This window comes from Oncorhynchus kisutch, linkage group LG14, assembly GCF_002021735.2.
Source record: "Oncorhynchus kisutch isolate 150728-3 linkage group LG14, Okis_V2, whole genome shotgun sequence".
NCBI classification, from domain to species: domain Eukaryota; kingdom Metazoa; phylum Chordata; class Actinopteri; order Salmoniformes; family Salmonidae; genus Oncorhynchus; species Oncorhynchus kisutch.
Window position 1 is genome coordinate 62,965,520 of NC_034187.2, and position 13,985 is coordinate 62,979,504.

General features: G+C 44.7%; 1 protein-coding gene across 4 annotated transcripts in view; it reads left to right on the plus strand.

Moving 5' to 3' along the window:
- Nucleotides 1–3,605, plus strand: part of LOC109903512 (AT-rich interactive domain-containing protein 1A) — a 68,216-nt gene extending 64,611 nt beyond the window's left edge. For 3 of the 4 annotated variants that reach the window (XM_031788726.1, XM_031788727.1, XM_020500278.2), the window contains exon 19: nucleotides 229–2,885. In XM_031788726.1, the coding sequence (XP_031644586.1) occupies nucleotides 229–2,115 (1,887 nt within the window). In that variant the 3' untranslated portion in view covers nucleotides 2,116–2,885. Of the gene's footprint in view, nucleotides 1–228 lie in introns of all 4 variants that reach the window. The other variant, XM_020500277.2, reaches the window with a different exon arrangement.
- The last annotated feature ends 10,380 nt before the right edge of the window (nucleotides 3,606–13,985 follow it).

A 13,985-nucleotide genomic window follows, 5' to 3' on the forward strand; every position in this document is an offset into this window, starting at 1 on the left:
AGAATGAAACACCCATAATACTTTTATTATATTAATATTATACTTAAAAAATATAACATTTTTACCAGATGATAGTGTTTTTCTTTAAGAAGCATTCTAATAAAACTTTCAAATATCTATGTATTGTCTGACATTATCCTCCAATCAGATTTTCTAGGTTGTCACATCTCTGAATAAAGAATTAATGCATGATTACAGCCTGTCCTGTCATATCCTGTCTCCTCTCAGCTGCCTGGGTTCCTGGAGCTGGTAGTGGAGTATTTCAGACGCTGCCTCATCGAGATCTTTGGCATCCTGAAGGAGTATGAGGTGGGAGACCCTGGCCAGAGGATGCTCATCGACCCGCATACTGCCGACGAAGACTGCTCTGATGAAGAGCTACTTGAGCAGGAGGACATGGAGGAGGACGAGGAAGAAGAAGAGGATGACGAAGAGGAGGAGGAGAGGAAAAGCAACACAGACACCACCACCTCGTCGCAGCAGGTCCAGGTGAAACAGGAGGGGGTGGGGAAAGAGGAGAAATCCCCAACGGAGAAGTTGACAGCAGAGGAGGAAAGGGAAGGAGGAGAGTCTTCTTCCTCCTCCCCAGCCCCTCAGGACTCTAGCCTCTCCCAGGAGAAACCCAAACAGGCCAGTAAGTTCGACAAGCTGCCCATCAAGATGGTGCGTAAGAAAGACCCCTTCCCCGGTTGCCGTTCCAGTAAACTAGGCCGGCGGCAGAGCTTTGACAGCGGACTGATCCACTGGAGTATCGGCGGGGGGGACACCACGGAACACATCCAGACCCACTTCGAGAGCCGGTCCGACCTCCTCAAGCAGCGGAAACGGGTGCCGCCGTCAGTCACCGAGAGCAGGAAGAAGGTTGCCGTGACTGTGTCGGAACACCCTGAGAAGACCAAGCCTGGCAAGGAGCAGACCACCTCCCCTGCAGAGAAGATCACCAAGACCTCCGCCCCAACCACACCTGCCCCGGTCACCGCCACCATTGACGACGTGCTGTCGGCCCGGCCGGGCTCGGTGACGGAGGAGGCGGTGCGAGGAGCAGCCAAGGAGCAGAAGGAGAGCGGGGGACAGTTCCTGTTCTCCATCCGCCAGGCGCAGCAGAGCCGACGCAACATCACCATCCTGGAGGACGAGCCTCACAGCAAGGACGAGACCCCACTGAGCACGCTGTCGGACTGGCAGGATGCCCTGGCTCGCCGCTGCATCTGCGTCTCCAACATTGTTCGATCGCTCTCCTTCATCCCCGGCAACGACCTGGAGATGTCCAAACACCCAGGGCTGCTGCTGCTGCTGGGCCGTCTGGTCCTGCTCCACCACCGTCACCCAGAGAGGAAACAGGCCCCCGTCACCTACGAGAAGGAGGAGGATGAGGGGGTGAGCTGTGAGAGGGACGAATGGTGGTGGGACTGTCTGGAGGTCCTCAGGGAGAACTGCCTGGTCACTCTGGCTAACATCTCCGGCCAGCTGGACCTGTCCATCTACCCAGAGAGCATCTGTCTGCCCCTGCTGGATGGCCTGCTCCACTGGGCTGTTTGTCCCTCAGCCGAGGCCTTGGACCCCTTCCCCATGCTGGGGCCCCACGGGGCCCTATCCCCCCAGAGACTGGTGCTGGAGACCCTCAGCAAGCTGAGCATCCAGGACAACAACGTGGACCTTATCCTGGCCACGCCTCCATTCAGCCGGCTGGAGAAGCTGTACGGGACGCTGGTGCGTCTGGTCGGGGAGAGGAAGGTGGCTGTCTGCAGGGAGATGTCTGTGGTCTTACTGGCCAACCTGGCCCAGGGAGACAGCATGGCGGCCAGGGCCATCGCCGTGCAGAAGGCCAGCGTTGGTAACCTCCTGGGCTTCCTGGAGGACAGTCTAGCAGCCACGCAGTACCAGCAGAGCCAGAGTTCCCTGATGCACCTACAGGGGGCTCACTTTGAGCCCACTAGCGTAGACATGATGCGGCGAGCGGCCCGCGCACTGCACGCCATGGCTAAGGTGGAGGAGAACCACTCAGAGTTCACCCTGTACGAGTCCCGCCTACTGGACATCTCTGTCTCACCACTCATGAACTCTCTGGTGTCCCATGTGATCTGTGACGTACTCTTTCTGATTGGCCAGTCATGACAGCCGTGGGGGTTTCAGCTTCGCTTTCTCTTTCTGTTCCCCCACCCCGTTCTTCACCCCACCCTTATTTTTTTTGTGTGTCGAGTGGGAGAACTAAGAGCAAAACTGACTGTCCTAGTTTTAATTTATGCAAAATCACCTCGGATTCCACTGTCTGTCCTTTCTACCCCCCTGGTTCTCACTTAAAGGACAGATTTACTGAAGTAGCGGTGGAGTTAAACATTCTGGAACACGGAAACTGAGAAACTAACGTGGATATGTGATAAAACAGATTAAATGGGACCCTGGCTTGGGAGGGAGGGAGAGCACTGCCCGGCGGGAAACAACTTTTTTAATGAAAAGATTTTAAAAAATTGACACAAAAAAATAAAACATAAAAACTGTAACCAAAGTTGCTGTCTCGTTTACAGTGAGTTTGGGGGATATATGTGCCCGGGTTCTCCTCCCTTGGAGTTGGTGGTGAGCAGGGCGGGCATGGACAGGGAAAACCTGTTTTTGGTTAATGTACGGTGAAACAGACTCCTGGACTCTGGTTTGGTATACTGCTGTAACTTGGACGCTCTCTATTCACGACCCAGGTTATCAGCTGTGAACAGACAGACGGACATCTTCAACGGGGAGGCCTGTGCAGTAGATTGTAGGACTTTTTTCCCCCTGTACTGTACACCTTAAAAACAACTGTAAACATACTGTAATAATACTGTTTCACACTGAGATACGCTGGCTTGGCAGCAAACTGTAGTTTTTAAAAATGATTTTAGTTAAATGTTGAACTGAGAGAGATGACAAAAGGCTTTCCCCCCAAAGTATCGTGAACCTTACAACACCCCGACCTCTTCTTTGTCCCTCGATTGTATGACTTGACCCTTATAAAATAAGTCACCTTTTAGGACTGCTCCTCTACTTTAGACTCAGTCCCGACTGCTGTGTATATATGATGTTGTACATTACACCTCTCTCTTTCTCTCTAACCTTTCTGTTGCTCTTCACCATTTTTAATCTTAGATGAATTAAAGGTTACACTCAAGTGAAATTCCCTGCATCAAGTTCGCCATGGAATTACCTTTGAACCCTCACCCCTGACCCACCCGCCTGTCTCTCGCTACAGGGACTCCGCTGCTGCGACTCCCTCGCAACGTCTCATCCCACTCCCACACACACCCCCACGACACACACTGATCAAGTTTGTCTCCAGTACCACTGAGTCTAACATGACAGAAACCATGTCTGCTACAGTTCCATTTCAGCTCCTACATCAAAGCAAAGCAAGACCCCTGATGAAGAAATAAACCGTTTGAATTTTGTTCATTTGTTTTTCCAGTGATATGGATTCTGCATATTTGTATTTCAGACGATGTAGCTAAAGACTTGATGTAAATTCCTATTTTCTTTTCCTTTTTTTTGGCTTAATGAATATAATTTCTTCATTATGAAATCTTTATACTATATGTTCCACGTGTTACGAATAAATGTACATTAAATCTTCGTAAGACGTTTGATGGATTTATTTACAATGGGCTTTTGAATGTGTCTGTTATTGGTGGCCCTGCAGTCATACACCACAGGTGTATTCACTAGGATCCGAACGGGCCGAAACAGGGCAGAAACTTTCATTTTGTACAAAGTGTTCTCTGCTGTAGTCAAGTTGAGGCATATATATATATATATATATATTTTACAATGCTACTGATCTCTACCATGTGTATAGTTGATAATCTCCTAGAGGTTGCTGATAGTGTGTTATGAGATTGAGCATAGCACACTTCCTGTATATGTACAGTTCTATCTACCTTCAACTCATAAGGCTTTTGTTAGCTACTTCAAATTGGGTTCAGCCAGGTTCTAGTACCGTAGAGGCCAGTACATTGCTTAAAAGTAGACTGAACTGATGTTTCCATGAGCAGCACCGGTGATATTGAGCTTGTTTTTGAGTGGTAAATCAAAAGCAACTGACTAGACAAAAGTCGAGCACTGAAATCGGGGGAAGTGCATCTGCGACAGCTGAAAATCGGACACTGATGTGATTTTCCAATAGCAAGGCTCAGTGCAACATGGCAGTGTTGGCATTGTTTATAAAAGTTGTTCTTTATATTGTCGAAATTAACATGTCTCCACATATCACACTCACAAACTGAATATATGTGTGTACATTGTACAATTAATTAGTGAGAGCGCCTCAAGTATCACATTAATTTATACATATACTGTGCCGGGAGAAGTATTTGCCCCCTTTCTGATTTTAGTCTCTTGATACTGAATGTTAAAACATAATATTAGATAAAGGGAACCTGAGTTTACAAATAACAAAAAAATACTTAATTTAATTAAAGTTATGAAATGCCCAATTTCCCTGTGTAAAAAAAAAAAGAGAAGTAATTCCCCCCCCTTACACTCAACTGGTTGTGCCACCTTTAGCGGTAATGACTGCAACCAAATGTTTCCTGTAGTTGTTGATCAGTCTCACATCGCTGTGGAGGAATTTTGGCCCGCTCTTGTGTGCAGAACTGCTCTTACTTAGCGACATCTGTGGGTTTTCAAGCAGGAACTGCTCATTTCAAGGCCTGCCACATCTCAATTGGGATTAGGTCTGGACTTAAACCATTTTCATGTACACTTGATTGTGTGTTTTGTATCATTGTCTTGCTGCATGATCCAGCTGCGCTTCAGCTCAGACAGATGGCCTGACATTCTCCTGTAGAATTCTCTGATACAGAGCAGAATTCATGGTTCCTTCAATTAAGGCAACTCGTCCAGGTCCTGAGGCAGCAAAACACCCCCAAACCATCACACTACCACCACCATGCTTGACTGCTGTTTGGAGTGTTTATCTGACTGAAGAAAAACAAAAATTTGATATATCCTCCCCACTTCTAAACCAAAGTTGTGCCCCTGGTCAAAATAATACATTTTTGCATGACATGGGTCCCATTATGCCTGGTGAAAACCAAACACAGCATTCCACAGTTGGTTCCAGTTTCAATCAGGTCTTTGGTCACATTTGCGTGGGTCAAACTAAACACCCTAATGATTGGTTGACAATAGAGCCTCCCACAATGCAGGAGATAGTTATTGCTCTTCATCCTGCATCTATGTATATGAATGGACAAAAAAACATCGGTCACGTGACACCATTCCTATGTGAAGACTCAACAGCATATTGAAGCCAAATGAAGTCGGTTAAGATGGCGTCTCAAGGAGACAACTTTTGCAGTTTGAACTACTCCAGGAAGTGACACTGCAGGCTTGCTCAGTGCTGCCCCCTCTCATTGACAAATGTAAGTTCAATGCCAACTGGGGTATTGCAGGCTGCCATTAGCAACTAAACTATTCTTATATCTTCTTCTGTGTGCGATTTTAAATAATCGGTTCAAGGACACATCTGGTGTATTAGAATACATTATTGCTACCATGATTGTCTTCAAATGTGTTATTTATCTTAACAGTTAGAACCGATGACGTGTTCCTACGCATGAGTTTAGATTAGCCAACGTCTCCGTGATATCGCCGACAAGTGTGATTGGGGATTTCTATTGGAGAAGCAGTTTCTGCCTATCTTCATACTGTAGTGTGACTTCACTCTCATACGGTATCTGCGCATGTGCTTCACTGGTTTGCTTCACAGCGTTGTAGCCAGGGGACCAAAAAAGAAGAGAAGTTGAGCCCCGTGCTTCAAATCAAATGTATTTATACAGCCCTTCTTACATCAGCTGATATCTCAAAGTGCTGTACAGAAACCCAGCCTAAAACCCCAAACAGCAAGCAATGAAGGTGTAGAAGCACAGTGGCTAGGAAAAACTCCCTAGAAAGGCCAAAACCTAGGAAGAAATCTAGAGAGGAACCAGGCTATGAGGGGTGGCCAGTCCTCTTCTGACTGTGCCGCGTGGAGATTATAACAGAACATAGCCGCAGGCAGAACAGTTGAAACTGGAGCAGCAGCACGGCCAGGTGGACTGCGGACAGCAAGGAGTCATCATGCCAGGTAGTCCTGAGGCATGGTCCTAGGGCTCAGGTCCTCCGAGAGAGTGAAAGAAAGAGAGAATTAGAGAGAGCATACTTAAATTCACACAGGACACCGGATAAGACAGGAGAAGTACTCCAGATATAACTAGGCCCTGGCCGACACAAACTACTGCAGCATTAAATACTGGAGGCTGAGACAGGAGGGGTCAGGAGACACTGTGGCCCCATCCGATGATACCCCCAGACAGGCAGGATATAACCCCACCCACTTTGCCAAAGCACAGCCCCCACACCACTAGAGGGATATCTTCAACCACCAACTTACCATCCTGAGACAAGGCCGAGTATAGCCCACAAAGATCTCTGCCACGGCACAACCCAAGGGGGGGCCCAACCCAGACAGTAAGATCACGTCTGACTCAACCCACTCAAGTGAGGCACCCTTCCTAGGGAGGGCATGGAAGAGCACCAGTAAGCCAGTGACTCAGCCCCTGTAATAGGGTTAGAGGCGGAGAGAGGGGAACCGGCCAGGCAGAGACAGCAAGGGTGGTTCGTTGCTCCAGAGCCTTTCCGTTCACCTTCACACTCCTGGGCCAGACTACACTCAATCATATGACCCACTGAAGAGATGAGTCTTCAGAAAAGACTTAAAGGTTGAGACCGAGTCTGCGTCTCTCACATGGGTAGGCAGACCATTCCATATAAATGGAGCTCTATAGGAGAAAGCCCTGTCTACAGCTGTTTGCTTAAAAATTCTAGGGAAAATTAGGAGGCCTGCGTCTTGTGACCGTAGGGTACGTGTAGGTATGTATGGCAGGACCAAATCGGAAAGATAGGTAGGAGCAAGCCCATGTAATGCTTTGTAGGTTAGCAGTAAAACCTTGAAATCAGCCCTTGCCTTAACAGGAAGCCAGTGTAGGGAGGCTAGCACTGGAGTAATATGATCAAATCTTTTGGTTATAGTCAGGAATCTAGCAGCCATATTTAGCACTAACTGAAGTTTATTTAGTGCTTTATGGATAAATAGATAAAAATTGATACATTTTTCTGCATCATTTTTGGACAGAAAGTTTCTGATTTGTTCAATGTTACGTAGATGGAAAAAAGCTGTCCTTGAAACAGTCTTGATATGTTCGTCAAAAGAGAGATCAGGGTCCAGAGTAACGCCGAGGTCCTCCACAGTTTTTTTTGAGACGACTGTACAACCATCAAGATTAATTGTCAGATTCAACAGAAGATCTCTTTGTTTCTTGGGACCTAGAACAAGCATCTCTGTTTTGTCTGAGTTTAAAAGTAGAAAGTTTATAGCCATCCACTTCCTTATGTCTGAAACACATGCTTCTAGTGAGGGCAATTTTGGGGCTTCACCATGTTTCATTGAAATGTACAGCTGTTTGTCATCCGCATAGCAGTGAAAGTTAACATTATGTTTTCGAATGACATCCCCAAGAGGTAAAACATATAGTGAAAACAATAGTGGTCCTAAAACGGAACCTTGAGGAACACTGAAATGTACAGTTGATTTGTCAGAGGACAAACCATTCATAGAGACAAACTGATATCTTTCTGACAGATAAGATCTAAACCAGGCCAGAACACGTCCGTGAAGACCAGTTTGGGTTTCCAATCTCTCCAAAAGAATGTGGTGATCGATGGTATCAAAAGCAGCACTAAGGTCTAGGAGCACGAGGACAGATGCAGAGCCTCGGTCTGATGCCATTAAAAGGTAATTTACCACCTTCACAAGTGCAGTCTCAGTGCTATGATGGGGTCTAAAACCAGACTGAAGCCTTTCCTATACAATGTTTGTCTTCAGGAAGGCAGTGAGTTGCTGCGCAACAGCTTTTTCTCAAATGTTTGAGAGGAATGGAAGATTCGATTTAGGCCGATTAGTTTTAAAAATATTTTCTGGGTCAAGGTTTGGCTTTTTCAAGAGAGGCTTTATTACTGCCACTTTTAGTGAGTTTGTTACACATCCGGTGGATAGAGAGCCGTTTATTATGTTCAACATAGGAGGGCCAAGCACAGGAAGCAGCTCTTTCAGTAGTTTAGTTGGAATAAGGTCCAGTATGCAGCTTGAAGGTTTAGAGGCCATGATTATTTTCATCATTGTGTCAAGAGATAAAAACACTTGAGTGTCTCTCTTTATCCTAGGTCCTGGCAGAGGTGTGCAGACTCAGGACAACTGAGCTTTGGAGGAATACGCAGATTTAAAGAGGAGTCTGTAATTTGCTTTCTAATGATCATGATCTTTTTTCTTTCCTCAAAGAAGTTCATGAATTTATTACTGCTGAAGTGAAAGCCATCCTCTCTTGGGGATGCTGCTTTTCAAAAAGAAATTTAGGATTGTTCTTAATTTCCTCAATTAAGTTGGAAACATAGGTTGATCGAGCAGTAGTGAGGGCTCTTCGATACTGCACGGTACTGTCCTTCCAAGTTAGTCGGAAGACTTCCAGTTTGGTGTGGCGCCATTTACGTTCCAATTTTCTGGAAGCTTGCTTCAGAGCTCGGGTATTTTCTGTATGCCACGGAGCTAGATTCTTATGACAAATGTTTTTAGTTTTTAGGGGTGCAACTGCATCTAGGGTATTGCGCAAGGTTAAATTGAGTTCCTCGGTTAGGTGGTTAACTGATTTTTGTCCTCTGACGTCCTTGGGTAGACAGGGGGAGTCTGGAAGTGCATAAAGGAATCTTTTGATTGAGAATTTATAGCACGACTTTTGATGCTCCTTTGTTGGGTTCAGAGCAGATTATTTGTTGCGATTGCAAACGTAATAAAATGGTGGTCCGATAGTCCAGGATTATGAGGAAAAACATTAAGATCCATGGGACAAAACTAGGTCCAGAGTATCACTGTGACAGTGAGTAGGTCCAGAGACATGTTGGACAAAACCCACTGAGTAGTAAGTGAAGTTCCTCGGCGTACACATCACAGACAAACTGAATTGGTCCACCCACACAGACAGCGTCGTGAAGAAGTCGCAGCAGCGCCTCTTCAACCTCAGGAGGCTGAAGAAATTTGGCTTGTCACCAAAAGCACTAACAAACTACAGATGCACAATCGAGAGCATCCTGTCGGACTGCATCACCGTCTGGTACGGCAACTGCTCCGCCCACAACCGCAAGGCTCTCCAGAGGGTAGTGAGGTCTGCACAACGCATCACCAGGGGCAAACTACCTGCCCTCCAGGACACCTACACCACCCGATGTCACAGGAAGGCCATAATGATCATCAAGGACAACAACCACCCAAGCCACTGCCTGTTCACCCCGCTATCATCCAGAAGGTGAGGTCAGTACAGGTGCATCAAAGCTGGGACCGAGAGACTGAAAAATAGCTTCTATCTCAAGGCCATTAGACTGTTAAACAGCCAACACTAACATTGAGTGGCAGCTGCCAACATACTCACTCAACTCCAGCCACTTTAATAATGGAAAAATGTATGTAAAAATGTATCACTAGCCACTTTAAACAATGCCATTTAATATAATGTTTACATACCCTACATTACTCATCTCATATGTATATACTGTACCCTATACCATCTACTGCATCTTGCCATCTTTATGTAATCCATGTATCACTAGCCACTTTAAACAACGCCACTTTTATGTTTACATACCCTACATTACACATCTCATATGTATATACTGTACTCTATACCATCTACTGCATCTTGCCTATGCCGTTCTGTACCATCACTCATTCATATATTTGTATGTACATATTCTTCATCCCTTTACACTTGTGTGTATAAGGTAGTTGTTGTGGAATTGTTAGGTTAGATTACTCGTTGGTTATTACTGCATTGTCGGAAGTAGAAGCACAAGCATTTCGCTACACTCGCATTAACATCTGCTTACCATGTGTATGTGAAAAATAAAATTAGATTTAATTTACACAACATGTCTACCACTTTGAAGATGCAAAATACCACCTGATATAGAGGTCTTGGATGGCAGGGAGCTCAGCCACAGTGAGACTAATAGATGCATGGTGTGATTGTACATCTTAAGGCCAAACACAACATGCAACCAACATTCTATCTCTGACACGCAACCAATGTTATAAGCAATAAGACATTTATTAACACATAATTTAATATTGCTTCTAAACTTGCATTTGATTTCCAACAGTGATAGTTTGTATAACCCTTGCTGTCAGCCTGTCTGACCTCGCAAACAATGTTTCACTTTTGAAATTCGACCTCGCTCCTCTACAGAGAATACTGTGCACAAACGAGACATAAACTTTTCTGATCCATGAGAAATAATGAAACAGTATTATTATCAGTGGCGATTTTAGCATGTAAATCTTGGTGGGACAAGAAAAAGAAGAAGTGGGATGCATGCCAGCAAAGCAGCTACATAACACAACACTAAACAATACATTGCACTATAACGGTGACAAGGGTGCCCACAAACTATTAGGGCCTACATAAAGCTGTCCCAACAGCAGTCCCAACACCTTACCACTGCTACACCTGGCTATCAGCGAAGCCTTGTCTGGCAGTGAAACAGTTCATTCAGCCTTATTTACTGCCTTTAAAAAAACACAGCTGATATGGCTGACTTGCTTAAACAAATGTGGTTTCTAGTGACAATTGAGATGCACAAACTACGGCATAAGGGGACGACAAGTGGATAAGCTAGGACGGACATAGTGAATATAACTATTTGTTTGGCACTTTTTAAATGTACACCAACAGAATTTAGAACATGGGCTGTGTACACCAAGTCAGAGCCTTAGGATAAATAAAGGGGCAGATACAGTGCCTTGGAAAAGTATTCATCCCCTTTGGTGTATTTCCTATTTTGTTGCATTACAACCTGTAATTTAAAAGGATTTTTATTTGAATTTCATGTAATGGACATACACAAAATAAAATGGAAAAGTGGTGCATGCATAAGTATTCACCCCTTTTGCTACGAAGCCCATAAATAAGATCTGGTGCAACCAATTACCTTCAGAAGTCACATAATTAGTTAAATAAAGTGTTACATGATCTGTTACATGATCTCATCATACTGCTAAAGCAACACTCGAGTGGTTTAAGGGGAAACATTTAAATGTCTTGGAATGGCTTAAAAGCCCAGACCTCAATCCAATTGAGAATCTGTGGTATGACTTAAATATTGCTGTACACCAGCAGAACCCATCCAACTTGAAGGAGCTGGAGCAGTTTTGCCTTGAATAATGGGCAAAAATCCCAGTGGTTAGATATGCCAAGCTTATAGAAACATACCCCAAGAGACTTGCAGTTGTAATTGCAGCAAAAGGTGTCTCTACAAAGTATAGACTTTGGGGGGTGAATAGTTACACACGCTCAAGTTCAGGTTTTTGTCTTATTTCTTGTTTGTTTCACAATAAAAAATATTTTGCATCTTCAAAGTGGTCGGCATGTTGTGTAAATCAAATCAAATCAAAATCAAATCAACATTTTATTAACTAATAACTAACTATATAAATGTGCACACGTTTGCATAATCTAACCCGCCAACAGTAATTCTTAAACCGTTCCAGCTGCATACACCAAACCAACTTTCACATGTTCAGGCTATCCTAACTTCAAATTCTTTAAAACTTTGATCAAGTATAACGATCTAAATTAGCATAAAATAACTAACGAACAGTAACTCTTGACCTGTTCAAGCTAGATACACCATACCAACTTTCATATGTTCAGGCCATTCTACATTTTTCAACTATAACCAGTCACCACCGTTACTACTGCAGACACTACCACTACTATAACGTTTTCCCAAACCATACGTACTTTAAAACGGATTTAAAGTCAAACTTTTTAAACTTCTACCACAATAATACTTTAAAGAGTTTAATCCAGTCCTATCAATTGTACTTGAAGTACAATTACCATATAGTCCATGGTATTTTTATTATGAAATGTATAATGAAACAAATAATTCAGCCTTTGGCGCTATTGATACTATGCAATGTTTCCTAATTGTAAATAAAATCACTCTCTCTTCTATTACAGAGAACCTGCATAGGCCACAGTATTCAGAGGAGATTCACTGCTGAGTCTCCTTCCGAGCTCTTGCCGTGAAGCAAACTGAAATGGGTGGAGCTGATTAGTATGCTGTGTATACTGATGACCAAATCCATCATTAGCTCCTTGTCTCTGGATAGAGCTTTTCAGGTTCCAGTTGATGCAGTCTCGGGTAGGAGTCCTGAATATCTTTATCGATCCTGTATGATATTCATAACACCTCATATTAGATTGAATTTGGTGCAAAATATGCTATAGACTACCGTATATTAATTCATACAATCCGGAGGTATTTTTCTTTCCACAGATACAAAGGAAAGCAGAGCTTCGGCTATGAAGTTTGGTAGGAATACCAGAACACTGGTGCCAATCCCCTCCTCGCCCCACCCACACTAACAGCCAGATGGATAATAAGCCTGTCCAAGAGGACAGCAGGAGGAAAATCCGACTTCTCCAGGCTGCCAAGAGGAAAGTATCCCAAAGGTTAGAGACAGACCTATAGCCAGAAGGTCACTGGTTCAAATCCCGGGCAGGGCAATGAAAACGTGGGAACTGAAATTGCAACTGAAGTGCTGGTGGTTTCAGAGAACAGTTTGAATATCCTGTGCAAAATGGACGAATAAAGTTCTATTTTCTTCCCTTATTCTCTAAAAAGGGTGGTCAACTCCATGGACTTGGACATTTCCAGGACCACTAGTAGAAGCAGTGGGATGGTGGCTCTGCTGGGTTGTCCAGTCAAGAGCAACAACAGTTTGTTCAGCGAGCCTCCAAGCCCCTCTGCAGCCTCTGAGATTAAACTCTTGTGTAAACTCTTCCAGCGGGATTCCCCAGACTTCATGTCATCCAGTAGCAACACCAGCCCAAGCCCCCCCAAAGGAACAGTAGTGACAACAGTCAATTAATGGAAATGCAGAAACTTAGTTTTCTAAATATCTAGGTTTAATAAAAGTAATTTTGCATTGACATTATTGGGTCACTTGTTCATGATTTAATATGGTTAATATGATCATAAAACAAAGTAGACTATCTGGATTTTGCCTTTTGAGGTGTAAGCAAAGATACTGGTAACTTCATTTACATTTTAGTCATTTAGCAGATGCTGTTATCCAGAGCGACATACAGTTAGTGCATTCGTCTTAAGATAGCAAGGGGGGACAACCACGTATCACAGGCATAAAAAGTACATTTTTTTCCTCAATAACGTAGCTGAGTCAGAGCTAGAAGGGGGGTGTGTCAAGGTGAGGAGGATTATTTAAGATAATGTTTGAAGAGGTAGGGTTTTAGATGTCTTTGGAAGATGGGCAGGGACTCTGAACCTGGTTCCACCATTGGGGTGCCAGGACAGAGAAGAGCTTGGACTGGGTTGAGCGTAGCGGTGGGAAGGCCAAGAGATTTGAGGTGGCAGAACGGAGTGCTCGGGTTGGGGTGTAGGGTTTGAGCATAGACTGAAGGTAGGGAGGGGCAGTTCCGTAGGTAAGCACCATGGTCTTGTAGTGGATGCAAGCTACTGGAAGCCAGTGGAGTGTGCAGAGGAGTGGGGTGAGATGAGAGAACTTGGGAAGGTGGAAAACCAGACGGGCTGCTGCATTCTGGGAAGCCCAGCCAACAGCGAGTTGCAGTAGTCCAGACAGGAGAGGACAAGTGCCTGGATTAGGACCTGCGCCGCTTCCTGTGTGAGGTAGGGTTGTACTCTACGGATGTTGTAGAGCATGAACCTGCTGCAGGAGCGGGTCACCACTTTGATGTTTGCATAGAAAGACAGGGTGTTGTCCAGGGTCAAGCCAAGGGTCTTTGCACTCTGGGAGGGTGACACTGTGGAGTTGTCAACCCCGATGGAGAGGTATTTGTGCAGGCAGACTTTCCTGGGGAAGAAGAGCAGTTCGGTCTTATCGGGGTTGA